The 24,283-nt window shown below is 34.2% G+C and overlaps 1 protein-coding gene across 1 annotated transcript in view; it reads right to left on the bottom strand.

The window, feature by feature from the left end:
* LOC128858223 (otoferlin-like) overlaps positions 1-24,283 on the bottom strand; it is a 192,099-nt gene that overhangs the window by 21,483 nt on the left and 146,333 nt on the right. Inside the window, exons 9-12 of the mRNA XM_054094303.1 lie at positions 23,518-23,727; positions 23,184-23,367; positions 23,014-23,076; positions 13,853-13,937 (exon numbers count right to left, since the gene is read on the bottom strand). Coding sequence (XP_053950278.1) covers positions 13,853-13,937; positions 23,014-23,076; positions 23,184-23,367; positions 23,518-23,727 — 542 coding nt within the window. The remainder of the gene's footprint in view (positions 1-13,852; positions 13,938-23,013; positions 23,077-23,183; positions 23,368-23,517; positions 23,728-24,283) is intronic.

Below are 24,283 nucleotides of genomic sequence, written 5' to 3' on the forward strand. Positions count from 1 at the left end.
TTTGTTGAATTTTTGTTAAATTTACACAAAGCTAGAAATCTAGATTTATATGGTCTTTATAGGGGAATTAGCTATATTTTCATAAAAAAATCGTTAAAAATTAAATGAGAGACAAAACAAATTGTCAAAAATTATCAATGATTTCTAGTTCCATAATTATTTAGCGCAGTGAAGGTAAAAGAGTGTCGGCCCCCTTACCCGAGGGATTGACCCAGTTCGATGCCTATTGCGGATATGAAAGATCAAATAGCAGAAAGTTCTTTCTATTATATAGTGGTTAAGGATCGGCAGACAATGAACCAGCGAGTGCATTTGTGTCATAAAAACTGTTCTCTGCTATTCGATTTCTGCATATGTAGAGTTCATACTTTTTTTTTGTTCATTTTAATTGTGTTAATTTTGAAATTTTAGATTTGAGTTATCTTTGTAAATTCTAAATCACAAAATTAAATTTTGAATTAATATAACATTTTTGTATTAGGTGCGCAACTAAGTTCCCGCTGTTTGTCAATAGATGCCGCCAGCAGTGTGTGCTAGTCGATTCTAACATAACCTAAACGTCATAAACCAAGCTAAGGCATGTGGTAAATAAACTGCTTCTACACATTAGTGATTTTGTTTTGGTATCATATACTTTTGGTTTTGTGAAAATGTCTGATTTTGTGCCGAATAATCGTCATTTGTGGGAATTGTTGATTTTCCCCTCTCAAAAACGGCGGCTGAAGTGCATCGAGAGCTACAAAAAGTTTATGGAGTTGCTGCTTTAAGTGAAACAACTTGCCGAGATTGATTTCGTCGCTTCAAAGACGGTGATTTTAATGTTGACGACCGTCCGCGTGAAGGAAGTCCAAAAACCTTCGAAGACGCTGAATTGGAGACATTGCTCAATGAGGATACGTGTCAAACGCAAGAAGAGTTTGCTTCAGTATTAGGAGTTACCCGCCAATCCATTTCCAAGCGATTGCATGCTTTGGGAATAATTCAGAAACAGGAGACTTGGGTTCCTTATGAGTTAAAACCAAGGGATGTTGAACGTCGTTTCTTCGACTGAGAATAACTAACTGGAAGGGTTTTCTTCATCGCATCGTTACGGGTGATGAAAAATTGATTCATTACAACAATCCAAAGAAAACAAAGACATGTGAACTGCCCGGTCATACTTCTACGTCGTCGCCTCGGCCGAATATTCATGCTGCGAAGGTTATGCTACGTATTTGGTGGGACCAAGTTGGTGTTATTTATTATGAACTGTTAAAGCCAAGCGAAACCATCACTGCGGATCGGTATCGACTTCAATTGATGCGATTGAGCCGAGCACTGCGCGAGAAGCAGCCGCAATATGCGCAGAGGAATGAAAAAGTGATTCAACAGCATGACAACGCTCGGCCTCACGTTGCCAAACCCGTTAAAACCTACCTGGAAACACTGAAATGGGAAGTAAATATTCAACCTGTTCAGCATGAAATTGTAGGCCCCTGTATTAGAAAAGAAACACCAAAGCGCACAACACAATAAATTTTGACTACTTTGGTGAAATTTATTAATGGTCCTACATCGAATATTTCACGTCGGGTATTTTTTTTTTAAGCTTCAATGGTTTTTGGCGTCTTCATATAAGTTCTTTTTTTGAGATGGCCGTACAAAAAACAGCCCTAAGGCCTTAAAACGGGTTATGTTGGCAAGCAAATCGCTGCAGAGTATAGAAAAATTATTCCTAATGGGAACTTCGGTTGCAATAAATTGTTTCGTTGGCGACTAGTCTCGTTTAAAACTGTCACTGTTTATATAATCAACAATCGTTATTAACCCATCTCTATTCTTATGAAAGCAGTTCAGTTAACGCAATCTGTACCACTTCATAGTTGCCCATGCAATATTGAGCGGGCATTGGCGTTTTTGTGTCTTGTACCGGGACAGTCGCTTAAAATTTTTCAATTAATTTCTTCATTCCTTGCTGGTTGTTCCTACTGAGAATATTCAAAATTTTGATAAACGCAGTTTTTACAGGTCCACCATTTTTGTAGTGGATTTTAATTATTTTTGTTTGTCTCCCGAGCAAAATCTGGTTTTAGTAATTTGCAGATTTTCTACATCACATCTGTTAAAAGAGAAACCATCGAACTATGACATATGTAAAAAAAAACGTCTAAAAGAGAAACTCAAACTTGTATACTGTTAATATGTATAAGACCATTTTTTTACACGTACAGAACTTTCAACAGAGTTAACTGTTAGCGTACAAAGCCTGTTGTTCAAGTTAAGGCATATTTTTAATATTTTCGTTCTTGGAAAGTTAGAATATAAAGCCTTTACTCGAGACTTAAAAGCAAGCTGCGTAGCTTTAGTAAATATCTTTAAATTCTTTCGTAAGTTACGTCTAGAATAATGGCACCACTACACCCAAAAAACTTTAGTAAATCGTGGAAATTTACTCGCAAAATTGACAAACTGTGCATCAAACACTCGTCGCAGTATTTTCAAACGGCAGTAGAAGTATCAACTTGCTCCAAATTATTTTTAAACAATCAATTAAATTATATTTTGGAATTCAATAAAACATAAATATCGCCCTTTTCATTGATTCCTTGTTATATTTTATTTTCACAAACATTCTTTACCTATTAAAATGCATGAACGCAAATGTATGAATTTTGAAAATAGCAAACACTGTTTCCCCAATGTGAGATGCTGATGGATAGGAGGCGAAAATTTATTATGACTGCAGGCGTGTACAAACGTCAAAACAATCAGCATGATTTCCGGCTCTACACACACACACGTACGGGGAGTATAAAAACAAAAGCATGTACATCCATACACACGTACATAGGTACATAAGTTTGAGTTTTGCTTGAGTGGGCTCTCTTTTTGCAGTTGAGAGTGAGATACACACAAGCAGACAAAAACTATAATTATAGCTTTAACAAAATGGCCCAGCAGGCATTTTGAAGTTCACAGAATGTAGGTTAACCAGAGTAGGTGAGTAGTGTTTGTGTGAATGTTCATTTGTGCAATGAATTTCCAACAAAACAAAAGCAGCTGTAATAAAAAAAATTGAAACAATGTTTTGTAGTAACCTTTTGAAGGATGAAATTCTGACCGTATCACAAGTTAGCTGTGGGGAGAACTTCGAAGTTGGTTTTCATATAGAAATCTTACTGAAACGTATACGAATATACCGCAGGTAATTTGAAAACGTTGTTTTTGCGTTACATATGTAAAAGTACCTATACCAAAAATAGTTACGTTAGAAATTGCAACAACAAAGAATATCAAAAATTCTCAATATTTCAGTTCATATTCAAGTACAGTAAACATTTTCTAGAGAAAAGTTTTTTTTATTCTTTGATAATAAATAAATATACTTTTAAATGACATTTTTAAGAAGAACTCCATCGAAATTGTGCGTAAATGTATCAAAAATGAACCGAAAGCAACGTTGAAACACATGGAATCGGAGTTGAACATCTCCAAAACATCGATTTATTGCAGTTCAACTGATCATTTGGGATTACGAAGGGTGTGTGCACGTTTCATTCCGCACAAGTTAACTGAGACCAAAAATTGGTCAGAATTCGACATTCGAAAGGCCTAATTAAAGAGGCGAGAAAAGACGAGAACTTCTTTTACAATGTTTTGCGTCCATAGAGGTCATCCAAAAGGCTGGTACGGACATCTTGAAAGACATTCCGGTCAATGACCTGAAACACTCTTGCGAAAAGCTTTTAGATCGCGCAAAACAGTGTATCGAAGCCAGAACAAACTCGAAGTTATAAGAACAAAGCTCCTGTCGTTTCTATTTCAGCTCAGTCTTGTTTTCTTTGGACTTCAGTGGGAAATCTCGCATTTAAGGTCAGATTTTGATAGGCGAAGTTCAATTTCGTCATCAAAGTTTTAACGGGCAGAACATGAAAAACAACAATAAAAATGTGCAAGGAATAAGATTAAGTGCCACATAGAAGGCACATCTTAGTCCAAATCAAAAAAATGCATACCAAAAGAACAAACAAATGATGTAATGTAATATAACGGGTGATCAATTAAGAGGAGTTTTTTTCATTTGCGTTTTTTTTACAGATCGCGCGCGAGTTGTGGCAAACTGTCATCGTGGATTTGTTGAACAGCGTTTGGCATTTCATCATGGAAAGACTCACACCGCAACAACGTCTACAAATTGTTCAACTGTATTATGAAAATCAGCGTTCTGTGACAAATGTTTTTCGTGCGCTTAGACCGCATTATGGTCAACATAATCGGCCTGCCTTAAACACCATTCGACATACCATCAACAAATTTGAATCCGAATATTCATTGGTGGATAATTCTCGACCGAATAGACCACGTCCAGCAAGAAACATTGAGAATATAGCGGCAGTAGCAGAGAGTGTACGTGAAAACCGCGATGAATCGATTCGGCACCGTTCTCAGCAACTTGGATTGTCGTATGGAACAACTTGGTCAATTTTACGGAAGGATCTTCATTTAAAAGCATACAAAATACAGCTCGTACAAGAACTAAAGCCAAATGACCTTCCTGCACGTCACCGTTTTGCTGATTGGGCTCTTGAAAAGATTGATGAAGATCCGCTGTTTTCGAGCAAAATTTTGTTCAGCGATGAGGCGCATTTCTGGCTCAATGGTTACGTCAATAAGCAAAATTGCCGTATTTGGGATGAAGAGCAACCAGAACAGGTTCAAGAGCTACCTTTACACCCAGAGAAAACAACGGTCTGGTGTGGTTTATGGGCTGGTGGAATCATCGGTCCATATTTTTTCAAAAATGATGATGGCCGCAACGTAACTGTGAATGGTGCTCGCTACCGTACCATGATATCGGACTTTTTGCTACCTGAAATTGAATCTAATGATCTCTACGACATTTGGTTTCAACAAGACGGAGCCACTCGCCATACAGCTCGTGAAACAATGACTTTATTGAGAAGTCATTTCGGAGAGCAGCTGATTTCACGTTTAGGACCTGTGAGTTGGCCACCAAGATCTTGTGATATCACACCTTTGGACTTTTTTCTTTGGGGATTCGTGAAGTCCAAGGTCTATGCTGATAAACCAGCTACGATTGAAGCTCTGGAAGCCAACATTACGCGTGTTACTCACGACATACCAGTCGAAATGCTCGAACGAGTGATTGAAAATTGGACCTTCAGAATTGACCACCTTAAGCGTAGTTGCGGCCAACATTTGAATGAAGTCATATTCAAAAAGTAAATGTCAAAGAATGTCCTTTCAAATGATAAATAAAGGTTTTGAACATAATTTACATTTTTGTTTTTTTTTAACTATTGAAAAAAGCACCTCATGATTGATCACCCGTTATATCTATATGTACATAAGTGCGAATTCCAATAAAACAACCCTCAATCCACAACTTTAGAAAACTGTGCTCCGCAAAAAACGAGCAAAATAATCGGCACACTCCATCTCATTGCGGGCTGTAAGATTGTTCTCAACAGCACGAAAAGAAGTAGCCTTTACTTTGAGAAATCTTAACTCCATTATTTGGGATAAAACTCTGTGCCATTTTATATACACTGAGTCAATAAGTCCCTGATCAATAGTTATATTTAGTATTGATCAGGGACTTATTGACAAGTTTTGATAAATTATTTATTTTCTTATTTAATTTTAATAATTTTTTTTTGCTATAAAAATATAGTTCTTCCTACAAAAAAAATAATACTCGTATCATATAAACCATAGTTTCAAATTTTGTATGAAATTTATAAGGACTCAACATATATTCATCAAATTTCAAACATTTTAAACTAGAAAAAAAAAAAATCGGTACGCAGTTTATAGCCGATTATATTTAGTGCAAATTTGAAGTAGCGCAAAATTCTAGATGATTTTTAATAATTAGTTTCCATGACGGTGCTGAGCATTTTTTCCATATTTGGTTGTAGCTATAGAGCTAAAGCTCTAGCGCCATTTTTATATGAGCATACAACTGTTGGCATGAAACGATGTTGATATTAAGAGTTCTGTTGTAAATGAAAATCAAGCGAAAAATCTCTCGCTTTCAAACAAAACTACATCAATTTTGACAGTTATAAGTTGAAAGCATTTAAGTACTCCGTGTGGTGGCGCTAACGGGATTTTACATAATGTTATTGAGAATTTAGTAAAGAAGTTATGTGACTGAAGATCGAATGCTTAGCTGAATTGATCTTATAAGCTTTTCTCTCCAATTGAAATCCTCATCTATTGTCTGTAACAGACCTAGTGATATCTGCCACCGAGGTCATGCGATCGAGTAAAAAGGCGGGAGTGGCGAGAGAAAAATCTATATATTCAAGTGCTTAATTTTTTTCGGAACCACCATTAGCAGTGTCAATGACTCTATCGATAACATATACTACTTCGAGTAGAAAAAACGAGGAATAAAACCTTTTGAAAAAAACCCGCTCTTTATTCATATCTCCTCCTATCACTTACGGTGTTCAAGCTTTAATTATGACAGATACAAACAACGTAAAGCAATTGGTTCATACGATGAAAAAGCGGTTGCAAAATGTTATTGAAGCTAATGGTTATCATACCTAATTTTAAATTTATCCGCGTTCACATTAATTACGGTATTTAATATTTATTAAAAACCTGTATTAAAGTTTGTAAAATCAGTTTATTGACAGTGTCGAAATAGTGTGTTATTTGTTTTTGTTGCTTAAGCTCTTGTTTTTCCAAAGAATTTAAAGTTTTTGTTATTACTTCCCTTTAAGTGCTGTGAATAAATATGAATCAATACAAAAAAGAAGTCAAAGATAAATAAAGAGTGCTACTTTTTTCTATTGAAATCGAAAAATTTTGTTTATTTTCAATGTCAAAACCCATTCACGACAAACTGTATGTATGCACGTACATACACACAACCCACACCGGATTTACTGCTCTTTGCCGACATCTTTATGATTCTAAACGATGGCAACATAAAATTCGAAATTATCAATCAATTTGTTACAGGATAAAACTGCACGTCTTTGAAACAGCTAAATACACACACACATGCACAAATGCGTGTGAGCAAGGCTCCTAATGAATGCTGAATATCATGAATACCAATTTGCATGTGTTAGTGTGTTTTAGTAGTTGAACAATTACCGCAGAGCGACTATTAATTTTCGCTCTTGATGATGATGAATCATAATTTGCTTGATTATATGCATTATTGGGCGATAGTGTTGATTTTGTAGCTGTCAGCTGGTATTTCGATTGTTATTTCAGAACCGCACGAGTAGGCATATTTTGTTGTTGTTGATACTGATGTACAGAGGGCATTTTAGTACATAGTAATGTGGGGTGAAATTTCGGATGTGCAGTGATTTTCATTTCAGGGGCAAATCATTTCATTTTCAAACTTATTTATTTGTGACACGTTTGAGGGTTGTGTTGTATTGCTTTGTTTTTGTTTTTTTCTTGGCCATTTCATTGAAGGCAGTGCTGTTCAGAGGTATTTGCATTTGTTATAATATAATACAATTGCGCACACGTAAGCAAAGTTTGTCAAATTTGTTTTCAAATGTAAATAGATTGAATACATCAGATACAATGGTGTGCATGTAGAGAATCAAAGTTTAATCCCAAGTGATTGAACGCACGCTCGAAAGGAAGAAGTAGTAAATAGAAATCGAAGAAGTTGACTAATGCAATAATATAATAATAATAACAAAAAAAATGGATCTGAAACTTGGATTATTATGTGCATTAAACATAAATATTTGCATATACGAGGTGTGTTCAAAAAGTATCGCGAATTTTGTGGTTTTTCAAAAATTATTTATTTATTCATTAATATCTATTTGGTTTCTTTCAAAGTAATCCCCATGAGATATTATGCACTTGTGCCAACATTTTTTCCAATCTTCGAAGCACTTCAAAAATCATTTTTCTTATCTTGTTCAGCTCATCCTTCGATGCCGTCTTTACCTCGTCAATCTTAGCGTAGCGTCGTCCTTTCATGAGCCTCTTCAGTTTCGGGAAAAAGAAAAAGTCACAAGCGGCAGATCTGGCGAAGACGGTGGCTGTGACATCATTAGTGTGTTGTTGTTGGCCAAAAAGTCGCTCAAAAGCAACGATGTGTGAGCAGGGGCGCTATCGTAATGCAAGAGCAAATTTTTGTTTTTCCACAAATCCGGGCGTTTCTGGCGGATTGCTTCTCCCAAATTGCGCATAACTTGCAGGTAATATTCCTTATTGACTGTTTTACCCTGTGGCAAGAACTCATGATGCACAACGCCACTGCAATCGAAGAAAATGGTAATCAAAGCTTTTACATTCGACCGAACTTGGCGCGCTTTTTTCGGTCTTGGTTCGTGCGGTAGCTTCCATTGAGATGATTGAGCTTTGGTTCCCAAGTCATACCCATAAACCTATGGATCGTTACCAGTTATGACCCTCTGGAGCAAATTTGGGTCGTCGCGGACAGAGTTCAACATCTCATTAGCAATGCTCATGCGATGCTGCTTTTGGTCGAAATTGAGCAGTTTTGGTACGAATTTTACGACGACCCATCTCATGCCGAAATCATTGAAAAAAATCGAATGGCACGAGCCAATCGATATGTCTAGATCCTCACCAGCTTCTCTAACGCTGATTCGACGATTGGGCAATACCATTTTCTTCACTTCATCAATTTTTTCGTCTGTTGTTGAAGTGCTCGGGCGTCCGAAACGCCGGCACGCTTTTCGTCATTCACATTTGCTCGGCCTTCTGAGAACATTTTGTACCACCGATAGACGTTGCTTTGGTCCAAAGTAGTTTATCCGTATGACACAGTCAACATTCCGCTCACTTAATTTCGCGCTTTAATTCCGCGCACAAAATTTGATACAGGGTCTTTGATCCATCTTTTTGAATAGGTAAAAATCGAAGACGAGCCGTAACACGTGCAAGCAAAGCAGCTGTCAACAATTAACTGAACCTTCAAAATAACGGAACTCGTCGGCATGAGTACCACCATATCGCCCCAAAAAAATCGAAATTCGAATATACGTAACCTGCGAAAATTCAAAATTCGCGATACTTTTTGAACACACCTCGTACATCTATTCATATATAAAGTAGCGCAAATTTCTTTCATCCAAGTTGCTTGTCCAGCCACCTTTTTTAAACTAGTTCAAGGATCCGATATTTTTGGTTTTTAGTTAAAAGAAAAGTCAATTAGTAGAAATCATCAATGCAATTTGAACCAAGCCCTGACACTTAAAAGTGGCTGGTTGATAAAGTTTTGAATTTACAGCCTTTCTCTAAGTGATTCCTACTTTACGTCATTAAATAAGATACAATTTTGTACGGAATCTACTCTGCATTAACTTTAAAGACTGGTATGTCTTTGTAGTTATCCAAAAATTTTTAAGACTTTAATTAAAGAAATAACCTGTAGGCGAATTGAGGTCTTGACTAGTGGGCGGGAAAATTTTATGAGGACGAAAAAATTTAAAAAATTCGTGACTAAAACAAAAAGAACTTAGTTTAAGCTTCTTTATACCTTCGTTTTTTAATATGTTCACGATATGACTGTCCTATTCGTGATATTAATTCTCATTATTATACTCAAATTACCTTTCACGGTAGCCCTGTAAGTTTTTGTTTTCTTTTATAAACTTCAATAAAAAAAATTCACGTGGTTCGCAGGAATACGAAATCATTTAAACCGTTCAAGCCAGAATATCGATACTCTCCGTTGTAAATTAAACAATCTTAAAAACTCATACCTGCAGCTCAAAATTCGCATTGATTTTTGAAATTTGTTTTTGTTTTTTTGGTGACCATGCTCTGCTTTTTCTTCCATATAAAAAAATTCGAACTTGCACTTTGTATGGCCAAAATCAAATGTATTTTGTAGTCCCTTGAAACCTGCACCTTGTTGTACTCAAATTTAATCTATTATATGAAGCTAAAGAAAAACTCTAAAAATTCTGGTTAAAAGCTTCAAAGTTTTGTTGAAAATGTGGAAATTTTGGACACAGTTCGTGGTATGGACTATATTTAAAAAACAAAAATTGTTGTGTGCTTATAATTTTTCAACATGTTATTCTTTAAGTTGGATAGAAAAAAATGTTTCATGGTAGCTTGTTTTAAATTGCAACCATATTACATTCGATGTGCAATAAAAGGGTAAGCAACTCACGAAAGAAATCATTCTAAAGAATCTAAATTAGGCATAGCAAAATTTATGCAAGACAGCAGGGTTGCATTGTGACAGGATTTTCTAATTGAGGAAGTATTACCACTTTGGAACTTTTTTTTTTTCTTTTTGGATGTATTATAGATCAATCCGCTCAAAGCATAATCGGCTCAGTTAATTTATTTGTTGACTTTTTTAAATCTAATTTTGCTCAATATTGCGACATTTCCCTAGACTGCTTTTTTCAATATTAATTCCTCGACCGAATTCGGGGACCTAAGCCTATGATGATATCAGACGCCTTCTCTGCCATCAATGCCATCAAACTCAAACTTACCGCACATATGGATATAGACGGGTCTTCCTGTGGACTTAATAAATAATTGTTCGGCTTCATACATCCAATAAAGTTTATATGTACAAATAAAATATTAAATCTCTATTCATCGGTGCTTTTTAAGAGGAGTAAAAGCTTACAATCTTGACCACAATTTTTAAAAATGGTGATAAGAATGATCTTAAAAACTTCAGACTTATAGCCAAGCTTTCGGACGATTCAAAAATCTGTGAGCACGCTATTAGAACCAAGTTGAATTCTTCTTTTAAATCCATAATCCGCCAATACCAGCATGGTTTTGTCGCCGGCAGTTTCCAATTTCGTTGTATTCAATGAATATTCAAGCCTTTTTCGTTTGACTTTTAAGTCCATTGCACTTACATAGAATTTTTGGAAAACATTCGACAAAATATCACATAGAAACTTAATTAATAAACTTGCTTGTTTGCGCTTCCACTCAGACTTTTTGCGCTAGATTAGCTTCTATTTGTTTAATAGACTTTGAGCTATTAAATACAATATATGGAGTGACCACGAGCCCTTTAGTTGCTTTCTCTAGAGTATCAAGTAGCGACTTTCTTTGAAATTGAACAAATATTTTGACTTGACTTACCCGAAGATTTTTAATATTTTGCCTTCAAGTTTTAGTTTACCAAACTGTGTTCCTAGAGCGTTGGGAAATTCAAAGACCTGGAGTAATTTTCGATACTCCGAAATCTTACTCCGTTTAATATTTGCATAAATATATATAATACAAAAAAATGTAACGTACTCCAATTTAATTACCTAGTTTTATAATATGGAGATGATCGGATAAGATTACTGGCCAAAACCAGTGCAGGCATATCCTCACTCAACGCGTCATATATCAAAAAGACACAAAAAAAAAAAAATTGGTCTACGCTGTTTTCTTTCGATAAGCTGATAAGGTAATTTTCAACGCAAAAATAACGTAGTACTCATTGATAGATATATATGTACGAAAGAGTGATCCAATATTAGCTTAACGAAACTCCGTTCGTCATGTGCATGTGAACAAATGCGATTAGACTGAATCAAGCATGTGCGTATATACATATGTGTATGTATATGTATTCAATACTTTAACTGTGAATGGAATTTAAGGTAAAGTGATTTTAAAAACAACAATAAGACCGGCTGTGCATGCTTCCTGAATGAGCGTTCCAGTGTTGTGTATATGAAGAAAGATAAGGAACAATTGCTTGAAATATAGAAATTCGTTGCATGAAACAAACAGATATCACTAGTTTTAGCCAAATAAATATAATATAATAATCAGATCATCCAATTCCTCTGCAAAATTGGTCTCTGAGTCGGAAAATCCACAAAATTTTTCAGTTTTGTATGCAGTTTTCGAGATATCGCCAAATAACGGTAAAAGATCCATCTTTTCAATAGTGTTAAAAAGTTTTAAGATATTTGTAAAGTATTTATATTTAATATTTGTAAATTAAGATTTACTTCCCTATGATTTTGCTTTATCTAGATTTAATTTTGTAAAATTATTAATAGGTATAATAAATATCAAATAAAACCAAAAATAATTTTCTTAAAATAAAAAAATTAAAAAATTAAAATATAAAAAAATAGAAAAATATTTTTTATGATTATTTTATATTTCATTTGTTATTTATTTTATTATTAAATTTTCAAAATTAAAAAAAATTAAAAATATTTTTTATTAGGAAAACCAACTAATGATATGAAAAATAATTGATTTTAATTTCGTCACTTATTTAACTTTACGTGTGTGAGTATGGCCAATACAAAAGTTAGTATTTTTACTTTCATGCGAATAAATTTTATATCTATTTAAGGGACCTGGTGGTCTAGGAATTGCGAAAAATCGATTTTTTATTTTTTCGATATTTCGAAGGAATAAGAATAAGAGGAATAAGAATATACTGTAAAATTTGCATGCGGGAATTCCCAATATTATAGCTTCTACAGCCCCTTAACTAGGTAGAGAGGTCCGCGCGCTTCTGTAGCTCAAACTTTTAACTCATTTATCACCAACTATTTTTTTCGGTTTCGTGCTGTCAAAAAAAAAAAACACTGTTCAACCGAACCGTCTGAAATCGTAATATGTTATTCATAAGATCAATGGCAATCGTATTATTATTTAAATTATTTCGTATTTTTTTTTTATTAAAAAACAGAAAAAAACCTATTTTTAGAGTTTCAAATTTAAAACCGAGCCATTTTTTTTCATTCTAGTACGAGACATAGCTACAATCACACTGATAAATAATTTTTTTGGTGGTTTTTGTGATTCAGATAAATAGAAGAGCGAAAAGGACAACACCAATTTTTCGCGAGGGTGAACTTCAGCGTCATTTTTAAAATTATTCAAATTAAAAAAAAAAAAACCTATTTTTGTATGCAGCTAAATAAAACGCCTAAGAAATTTAAATATCGTTTTTAATTTTTTTTGTAGAAAAAAAAATCCTCAAAATATCCTAAATTTTCGAGGGCGGTGCTCTTAAAGATTTATATCATTTATATGATGCATTTTTTTAGATATTTGAGTTTTAAGAAATGAGTAAAAAATGTTTTTCCAAATGTGATTTCTCTATATTTCTTAGTTTTCTAAAATTTACAAACATCTTAAAAACTTTTAATTTTATTACTTAATTTTTTTAAACACAAGATAGAAAGTTTAATTACTTCTAATTTTATATATAATTTATTATAATTGATTAACAGATTTTCCAGATATTAGAAATGTGTATAGTCTATATCACGGTAGTCTAATGCATTGGTAAATGTGTTAGACGTGGAAGTGTCCGGCTTTGACACCCAATGTGGTCATGAAACACCGAATGATAAGACAAGTTTTTTCTAATAGCGCTGGCCCACGGCAGGCAATGGCAAATCTCCGACTGTGTTACCGTCATGAAAACGCTTCTCATTAAAAAACAAAATAAAAAACTATCTACTTTACAAAGCTTAAAACTGTAGGTCCCTACATTTGTGGAAAAACATAAAGACGTACACCACCAATAGGAGGAGCAACTCTACCAAACAGCCAGCAATTATTTACTTATATCTATTATATGTATCTCAAAAACTGCATGTCAGAAAAAAAATCTTGTAGATTTTCATACTCAGCGACAGATTTTACATAGGCCTAGATCTTGGTTTAAAAAATCGTAAATTATTTTTGATGAATTTCAGGTTTATTAAAGATGAAAGAAAAGAATCGAAGTATGACAATTTTTTTTTACTTAATAAATTTCAACAAAGTAACGACAAAACTGCAGATCACTTATACATACATAGTAAAGAATTTAAAAACGTTTATTAAAGTTAAAACATAGATCACTTTTTAGTTAAATTCAAAAAATTAATACCCGGCGCATCATAAACAGTCGATAAGTCAATCTTAAAGGAACCCACGAGTGTGCCAGATCGTAAAAATTTCCTTGCTTGTATAACCTAGGAACAAATGTGAGGTATATTTAAGGTACTTTTTGTGCTATATAAAACGTATATTACATACATATACAATATAATTTACATAAGTTATATGTATTTATTTATAAGCGAGTCGGAGAACAATGAGTGGTACAAGATTTTTTTTTGAAATTTTTCGGAGATAGTGGTTTGTTGAGTATATTATATTACACATTAATCATATAATATACTAAATACATATCTTACTGATATCTCTGTCATTTCAGCATTATAAATTTCAAAACTCAGTGAATGTACATACACCTATTTGTATATACGGAAATATATCAGATCAATTAAATTTATTTCGTCTAACAATTTCCTAAAGCCACGAAGATACCAGGTTGCCTTTCGATTCTCGAATTACACACTTCTGTTTGAAGTATTCCATTAATTTTATAATTAATAACCATGTGCTGCTGTAACAGCATATCCATATATGGGGAATGCCTCTAGAGTGACATTCGTTGGCCGAATATAAATCCGTGTCGCTCACGTCATGTATCCGTATCGTTCCGGTCACTGTCATCGGAACAAAAACAATTATTTTCTATCGTTTTCGATGCACTATGTAGAGTTTTTTGAGTTCCCCGTGGTCCTTGAGGGGATTTTCTTTAATATTCCCACCAGATCTCTGCGTTGTTCAGTACTTTTCTATTATATGCGGACTATCTCAGAATGCTGGATACTCGAATTGTTTCTATTACCAGAAACTTAATAGAGGTCAACAGAATTTAAAAACATACTGAGATTGATGTTTAATTTCCAAAACCATGATTCATGAATACTTTGCATCTGATTTTTATACGCCGTTAAGCTTACGTTTTCACCGAAATCTATTTAAATTTAAAATATTATATCCCAGCATATACGATTTTTTTTATTTCACTCATGCCTAATACATTCAGAAGTAGTAAAACTTGGTTACTTATGAAGATATTTCAGTAGTACACTAACCATTTTTCCTTAGCAGTAAACACTCCATAAACAGTAATTTTAAGCAAAAATTACAAGTTAAAGAAAAACACTGCCGATACTTTATAAGTGAAGGGTGATCAGATTGGAGTTACCTTTTCCAATAGGGTTTGTTTGACAGATCACGCGTGACTACTGTCAAACTAAATACAGAATTTTTTCAGTATTCATTGACATTTCATCGTGGGAAGACTTACGCGTTACAACGTTTACAAATCGTGCAATTGTATTATGAAAAGCGTGCCCTCAGGCCAGCTTATGGTGTTTAGTGATGAGCCCCATTTTTGACTTAATAAGCAAAATTGCCTTACTTGTGCCATTAAATCTATTGAAAACAACCGTTTGGTGCGGTCTATGGGCTGGAGGAATCATCGATCCATATTTCTTCAAAGGCGAGGCTGGCGCCAATGTAACAGTGAATGACGAACACTACGGCGCCATGATAAACATCTTTTTGATACCGGAAATTGAAGCCCACGATCTCCACAACAAGACTGCGCTGTCTTCCCATACGTATTTAAATATGGAAGTCGAAATCTGGTGAAAAAATTGAAGTGGTGTGAACAAAACTAGGCTGGCTGCGGTAAGCATTGCATCAATCACAAGAATTGACTGAATTGACAATACTAGAGGCAGTTTTAAATGGTTTTGGAAAATCTCAATACTTCGCAATCCAGAGTATATCGAAAATAAGAACAATTTTTTTGAAATCACAGCACGAAATTATTCATTAACTGGACCGATGATAAAATTTAGAACAAAAGTTGTGTGCGCGAATTTATAGCTGGTTTACGAAAATATCATATTTTGAATAAAAAAAACCCTCTTTAACAATATAATATGACTGCATTAAATAAATGAGATTTCTTAAATGCGTCCAATAAATGCATCTTTTCGCTATTTGCAGCCAACCCTGAATAATTTGGTTGCATTTTCAACAGCATTCAAATGCTGCTTTTTTGGTCGCTTGCAGGTGTGCCGTCCGAATCAAAATTATGAGAGTAGCTTCGGCTGCTACCAAGCGAATTGAATACTGAAGATCGCGTCTTCCCGAAACAGTTACTTTACCTTTCGCAGTTTTGACAAGTCTGACGTCAGGCAGTTCAACAGCTGATTAGACAGTTAGCGGTCTGATGATGGCCACTCCTCTGCATTTTGTGCATCGTAGTGAGTAACATCGAAAGAGTTACATATTGGTTTTACTCACTTGTGCGCAAATATCAGGAATTGCTTTAAGGGGATCCGGTGGTCTAGAAATTTCAAAAAATCGATTTTTCGTTTTTTCGATATTTCGAAAGTATAGTATCTTAGGAATATACAGTGAAATTTTCATGCAGAAATTCCCAGTATTATAGCTTCTACTGCCCATTTACTAGGTACAGCGAGAAACGCGCGCTCCTGTGCCTCAAACTTTAAACTCATTTATCTCGAAACTACTTTTATCGGTCTGGTGTTGTCAAAAAAAAAAAAAAACACTATTCAACCGAATCATCTGAAATTTTGTTGAGTTGTTCACAACATCAATGGCTATCGGCCGTGCTAGAATCATATTATTATTTCAATTATTTCGTTTTTTTTTTATTAAAGCACTGAAGAAAAAATATCGATTTTTAGAGTGTCGAATTCAAAACCGCCCCATTTTGTCAATGTTTTTTTTGTGCTATTCTACGGGACATAGCTACAGTCATACTTATTAATAATATTTTTGGGTTTTGTGTTTCAGATAAAAAGAAGAGCCAAAATGGACAACACCGTCCAGGTCTAATTTTTCGGGAGGGTCAACTTCAGCGCCATTTTTAAAATTATTAAAATTAAAAAAATAAAAACTTTTCAAGTTTGTATGTAAAAGAAGTTAAATAAAAAGCGGAAAAAATGTAAATATCGTTTTTCATTTCTTTTATTGTAAAAAAATTTCCTGAAAACACCCAAACTATTCGAGCTCCAGACCACTTAAGCCATTTGTGTGCTATGTATGGAAAAGACGGGATATTAAATTTGTAAATTCTATTAAATGGAAAGTTTACTTCAAGTTTATGAGCACCAGAAATGACGGTTGAAATTTAGTTGAAAATATATACAACCATTTTGTATTAAATAAGGAGTGATTGACAAGTCATTGTGGCTCTCTTTTAAGTGATTATAACATCAATTTAACATGAAAAGCCACTTTACATTATAATATGTTTCTTATGAGCGTTCTGCCAATCTCAGTCAGACTTTAAAAACAATACATCTTACATAAAACAGTACTTTATTATTTTTTTTTTTTCAAATTATTTGAAATTTTGTTTCGGGAACAAAAATAGAGTGCTTCTGGGTTCTCGTGCTACCTCCGCTCATTTGCCCCAAACATTTAGCTAAAACTATTAAAAAAATAAACCAAGCATTGTCTGCTATCTTACTTTCTTGCCTCAATTTCCTAATGGAACCAATTGCGAAAATATTAGCTTAAACAAAGCTTTCTTACTCACTCACCTTATCCCATCTATTAAATGGTTAATATTTGGGTGGCGTAATTTAAATCTTTTTAATGAAGTTGCTTTTTTGAGAAAGGGTCAAAACGCCCATTGGGATAGGAGGCGGAGGATTGAAATGTACTGCAAAAAATACCTCTTAAAATTCTACGACAGAAATCTGAGGATATAAATTATATTTAAAGGCGTTCTATACATACTTTTTCTAATAAACTATTCGCGCCTCATGCAAACTTTTAAAACTTTAACAATCCATAAGAAAAAGCTCAGACCCTCTAGAATTGTACTGTATTCACCAAAGTAGATCCTGGGAGCATCTTCTTTCATAACTATCAACGTTTTTTTATGCTGAATAAACAGTGTTGGGCAGTGTAATGGGAGCAAAATTTAACATTTCTGCATTGCTTACATAAACTTCATCATTTACGGTTGTATATATTTACTCGTATGTATGTTTGTGTATTTCCAAATTAAAATATGCCCCACTAGCAAATGTAGTGCCAACCTACTAATTAGATTCGCTTACAATGTGCAAATACTCTCAATCTTGTCGTAGATATGCAAAACTTTTCCAATTATGCGCTTAAATACATTGTTATGCCTAACTTCTCATAATCATAAAGATGCTCGGCTGTTGTTGGTTATTTTTGAGTTTGCTTATCCTTCAGTTGGTGATAAATACATATTTATAAAATGGACTGTTGGTATTGCCAGCATGCCAGCTAAATTTCTTACTCGGACACTAAATCTATTTATAAATGCTTTAATTAAAGTTTGCCGGGAGTTTGTGAAGGCGTTGAGAGTTGATCAGCGTTAATTGAGTGGAACAAGCGGCAATTAATTAAATCATTTATACCTGTCGGTTGTTTGTTAATAGCTGGTGCGTTTTAAGAGTTGAATGAAATAAATACTTTTAGTTGTATTTATATAATTTTAGCTAATATTTTGAGTAAGCTAATATTTTAAGGGCTTGTGTGGCATTTTTTTCTTGATACATTTTTGAATTGTAAAGCAGAAAAAGTATGGATAGATAAATTCGATAAAGAAAAGCTGCTGCAAATATTAATCACTTAAGGAGCAATATTTTACAAACCGAACACCTTTCCCACCACCGGCTTTTTAATTTGGTTGAATTTTCTATACAAAAAAAAAAGTTCGAGTTTTTATTTATTTTTAGTACTTTTAATTCGAAATTTTGAGAATTCCCTTATTTTTGGCTTGAAGACTTACTTTCCAAAATACGTAACTCGAGTTTTATAGAACTGGGAACTTATTTGCTCTTGCGTTTTGCCTTTGAAGCTAAACAAATTTGTTAAAAATAAGAATTTTAATACAATTTTGTAACAAATTCGATTTGTAACTCTCGACTTAAAAGTTTATTTGTATAATCATCGTATTTTTTGTGCGCGTTCCTATCAAAAACGCATATTAAATGATCTCATATTAAGTGGCTCAAGAAATTCGGAAATTGTCGTATATTTTTCTGAAAATTTATGTAAAGGGTGGTTAAGTTTCAAGGGCTGGTGTTGATTTTAAATAAAATACAACTTTTTTAGGAAATTAGGGTAATTTCTCTTTGTTATGATTATATTGGTATAGCTCAATTACGTGTAAAATAAAATATCGGCTAAATAGCCGCCGTGGCCTTGGCGGCACACCTCCATCCGATGGTCCAAATTTTCGATGACGCTGAGGCATAATTGAGGTTCTATGCCGTTAATGGGCCGAATTATCTTATCCTTTAGCTCTTGAACTGTTGCTAGCTTATCGACGTACACCTTTTCTTTCAAATAACCCCTAAGAAAGAAGTCCAACGGTGTCAAATCACATGATCTTGGCAGCCAATTGACAACCTCGCCGCGACGTGAGATTATTCGGCCATCAAATTTTTCGCGCAAAAAAGTCATTGTTTCGTTAGATGTGTGACAAGTGGCACCATCCTTTTGAAACCACATATCGTCCACATCCATATCTTCCATTTCGGGCCATAAAAAGTTCGTTATCATCTCACGATAGCGAACACTATTCACAGTAACTGCCTGATCGGCCTCACTTTGAAAAAAATACGGCCCAATGATGCCGCCGACCCATAAACCGCACCAAACAGTCACTCTTTGTGGGTGCATTGGTTTTTCGGCAATCACTCTAGGATTATCATTCGCCCAAATGCGGCAATTCTGCTTATTGTCGAATCCACTGAGGTGAAAATGTGCCTCATCACTGAAGATGATTTTCTTCGATATGCATTTTGATTTGAACGGCCGTTTTGATAATAAGCCTGAATAACTTTAACGCTTTGCTCGATTGTGTATCTTTCCATGGTTCAAATTGAGTTAGTCTGAAATTGAAAAATGTCAAATGAAATGCAGAAAAAAACGTGGTGTGGTTCACATTCAACATCGGCCCTTGAAATTTAACCACCCTTTATATGCAGGCTTGAGTATTGGAGGGTAAATTGCAGAAAATTTTAAAAAAATTTTATTAATCCCTGTTTAAAAAAAATATTGGAAATTATGCCAAAATATATTTTTTTTTAAATACTTAAAAAAATTATAAATTTGTATTTAAACTTTGTGGTCTTTTTTGAAAAACACACCTCTTTATATCATTTTAAATTTTTTTTTTAATTTTTTAGAATAAAATAAACCTTTTAAATTATTTTTTTTTATGATAAAAATTTAATTTTTTTTAATTGAAATTTTTTGAGAATTTTGTTTTTTGTCATTTTTGAAAGACACCCCTTTCCTTCTTCATCTTTTTTCTTCTTTGTTGCATGAACTGTAATATCTACGGTTTTATGTAATAAACATATTCTTTCTTTCAACTATTTTTAAAATATTTTAACATTTTAAATTTTAAAGAAAAAATTCGTAAGAAAAATCATAGAAGAATAATCTTTTTGTGAAAAAGTTTTGGAAAAAAATTACTTCGATCCCTTTCGAAATACTCTCCCTCGGACTTTTTTATTATATATATTATTTTTCCAATATTTCAGTAATCCCCACAATATTATGTTCATTTGTGTGCATGCAGAGAAAATATTGCGAAACCCTAACATTCAACTCTTACCGCTATAGAGCGGTTCCATGTCAAGATATCCACGATTTTTGGGTTTTGTCGTAAATTTTTCTGAAAATTTGCTTTAGTGGGCTTGCATATAATAAAAATTAAAAAAAAAAAAAAAATAATAATAATTCTAAAATGTACTCATTGTTGCAAATTTTGGTAAAGTGAAATATATTCTGCTCTTGAAATCATTTTAAAATATTTTTTTTTAATTTTTGGGGATGAAATATGCCTTAAAAAAATTTTTTTTTGAACATTCTCTTATTACACATTTTGAAGGAAACGTTTTTTTTAAGTTTTGAAAAACACCCCCCTAAGGTTTTTTTTCTCATTTATTTATTTTTTGAAGTGCAATATACTCAGTTCTGTCTCACTTGTTTACTTGTAAATATTATTATACATTTTTTTAAATTAAAATAATGAAAAAAAAATATTTGAGAAACAGATTATAAAGGGTTTTTCAATTGGCGCGAGTCGATTTTAGCGCCCTGTGGCAGCCATTTTGTTCGGCGAGATCTGTCAAATCTTTTGTTTATTATTCAGTTGCTTATGCCAAATCATCATGGCAAGTTACACGATTGAACAGCACGTTCAAATGATAAAACTTTATTATCAAAATGAGTGTTCATTAACGCAAACGTTGCCCATTTTTCGGTAGACGTGGTGGCCCTTCAAAGTCGACTCTTCAATGTTTGGTGGCCAAATTTGAGACGACCGGGTCAGTAAACAATCAGCACCCGTACGTTCAAGGAACGCAAGGTCAGCGGAGAACATTGCCGCGGTCCGTGAAAGTGTACAGCTGAACCTGAGGCAGTTTATTCCTCGCCGTGTACAAGAACTTGGCCTTTCGCAGACTTCAACTTAGCGAATTTCGCGTCGGGACTTGGGCCTACACCCGTACAAGATCCAACTAACCCAGGAGCTCAAAGTTGATGACCATACACAACGCCGTTTGTTCGCTGACTGGGCTTTGAATCGTTTGGAAGAGAACCCCAGTTTTGGGCGAAAAATCATTTTTAGTTGACGAGGCGCATTTTTGGATGAATCGCTGTGTTAACAAACAAAATTGCCGTATATGGGACGACATCAATCCACACGAGGTTTACCAGGTGATAATGTATCCTCAAAAAGTTACCGTTTGGTGTGGATTTTGGGCCGGCCGCGTCATTGGTCCGTACTTTTTTGAAAACGACGTTGGTGAGGCGGTCACCGTCAACAGCGAGCGCTACACAACGATGATAACCAATTTCTTATGGCCCATATTGAACCATATGGACCTAGATGACATGTGGTTCCAGCAGGACGGCGCTACGGGCCACACAGCAAACGCCACGATTGACATTCTGCATCTCTACCCGCTCTTATTGGAAAACCCTTTATATGTATATTAATCTTTTTTACTTATTTCTTTTCTGAAATGTGATATCTATCTAAAATGTTTAAAATACATCTTTGTTTAATATTTTATAATTTCTTTTTAAGTATTTAGGATAAAACATTAAAAAAAAATTAGAATAAAAAAAAATTGTTTTGTAAAAAAAAATCCTTGCTGAATAACTGTACTCCTCACTTATAACGAAAACCCGGCTTGCGCATATTCTAGTTAAGGTTTTTTATTATTAACTTGAGCCCTCCTTACAACACCAGCGTCTCCTTCGGCTCTTCAATTGTTGCTGACTCATCTCGCTCGAAAGGTAAATTTTGAAAAGTACTCATCGTTTTCTTTATAACTACGCTACGAAACCCCTTAATAATTCATAGTGGGATTCAAATAATTGTTCGAGTTATATTCACATACATGTAGTGAATCAGTGAAAAATACTGCTCTGGCGAAACGCTAGCATGCAACTGTACATACATACGTAGCAGGTAGAGTAGTCTACTTCACTGAGTCACTGAGTTTTGCTATTGCTGCTAAAAATCATATATTTTATATTCACTTCAGCTTCTAAAAGCTAAAAGTCCTGAAATTCTTAAATTTTCAAAAAAAACAAAAAAAGCTTCTGAATTTATTTATTTTTTCTTTCTTGTCTTTACTTTCCTCCTTTTTCTAAAGCATAATACCACCTTTGAACCACCACACAGTAAGACTCTTTATATGTATGTATGTATCGCGAAGTAGATCTCACTAAAAATAGCTAGCGCAAAAGAATTAGAACTTTCTGTCTCATCTAATAATATTGTTTTATTCCAAGCACATGTTTATTTACTGTCAATCACCCGTGAGACGTCTAGCTAATAAATATTCAATTTGTGCACAAAATATTTAGCTTGGGCAAAAGCTAATTGCTCTGCGATAATCACTTATTTATCTCTTTTGGGAGCCTATAATCCTCTAAGAACTTCACATAATTCTGTGGCTAAACCATACGTAAACAGAAATGATTTTGCACGTTGTTGCTCATACGCCATGTATGTCTGCCAGCCTACTACAAATGGATTACGACTGTCAATTAATCTAATTTATCGTATTTATGTGGCTGAAATTCTAACACGCGACCAAAAGCTTTGTTAATGATATAATTAGAACATACTCTACTCACCGACAACGTTATAATTTTATCAAAAAGCATCACGGGCGGCATGTGAAAGTCAAACACAAAATACTGCAGAATAGAAGAAATCACAAAGAAATAGAAATAGCAAAATGAATGAAGAAATACATATCTTCAAGTTTCATCTACATCAATAAAATAAAGCTACTTCAACCCACCTCATTGTAATACGGACAATTGGTGCTCTCCTTCACGCTCGTGTATTTCTTTTGATCACCCACTTGAATGCATACAACTGGATCCATATTGAGGCCAGGCAACTGACGTGCCTCAATTATGGTGATGCAAACTTGGAAATCCTGCGACTTGAGATGGTCAGTAGCGCGTGTCATTGATTTGATCCTGCATTGAAAGCCATACGATGAGCAGGTAATATATTTGAATTAAAATAAATAATAATAATATTATGGCAGTCATAAAGCAACTTTGATACAAAGGTACATACATACATTTTACATTTACTCGTACATAGGAAAGCGGAATTATACTTACATTTTGCCTTTGTCATAGTATTGTAGCTCCTCAACATCGCTTGACTGATTCGATTGGCCACTGTCAGCACCTGCTGTCTTTGTAGGAATACCCGCAGCGTCTCTGCCCTCTACTATCAGCCGGCGTGTGGGCAATGCATCGTCTGTTTCGGCCTCAGTCGCTGAAGTGGCTGTGGTGGGAGCGGCATCAGGTTCGAAAATAAGCGGCGATCTGACATGGAAGAGAATAATAATGGTATGCGTGAGATGATTGCACACGATATGATTTATGTGTGTGTACGTATAGCATTTATGTGTATTTACTGGGTGTAAATGGCCGGCACGTGTTGATACGCATCAATAAATAAAGTAAAAACAATCAATTAGAAAGATATTTAATAAAATTATTTTTAATAATTTTTTATCTCAACCCAACAGATAAACAATAGTTTTGGTCTTCCTATTTTAGAGTAAGCTATAAATGGTTTGCCAAAGGAAAAAGAAACCTTATTTAAAAATTGTTCTTTGACTTTGGCTTTAATTGGCAGATAAAATGAACTGGATGGGTTTTCCTATTTTTTTCTGAAAAAATGCAGCTCGTCTATATGCGTGCCATTGAATTTAATTTTTAATCTTTTCCATTCTACGGATGTATTTTTGTTGACCACTGGAAGCTTCCATCTATCACTCTAATTCACAATTCTCGAAATAAGAACGCTGTTAGATATAATAAATTTATTTCGAAACTAACTAACTGTTCCAAACTCTTCGAAAAGATAGTCCACAAT

This window comes from Anastrepha ludens, chromosome 3 (genome assembly GCF_028408465.1).
Source record: "Anastrepha ludens isolate Willacy chromosome 3, idAnaLude1.1, whole genome shotgun sequence".
In the NCBI taxonomy this organism is placed as follows: domain Eukaryota; kingdom Metazoa; phylum Arthropoda; class Insecta; order Diptera; family Tephritidae; genus Anastrepha; species Anastrepha ludens.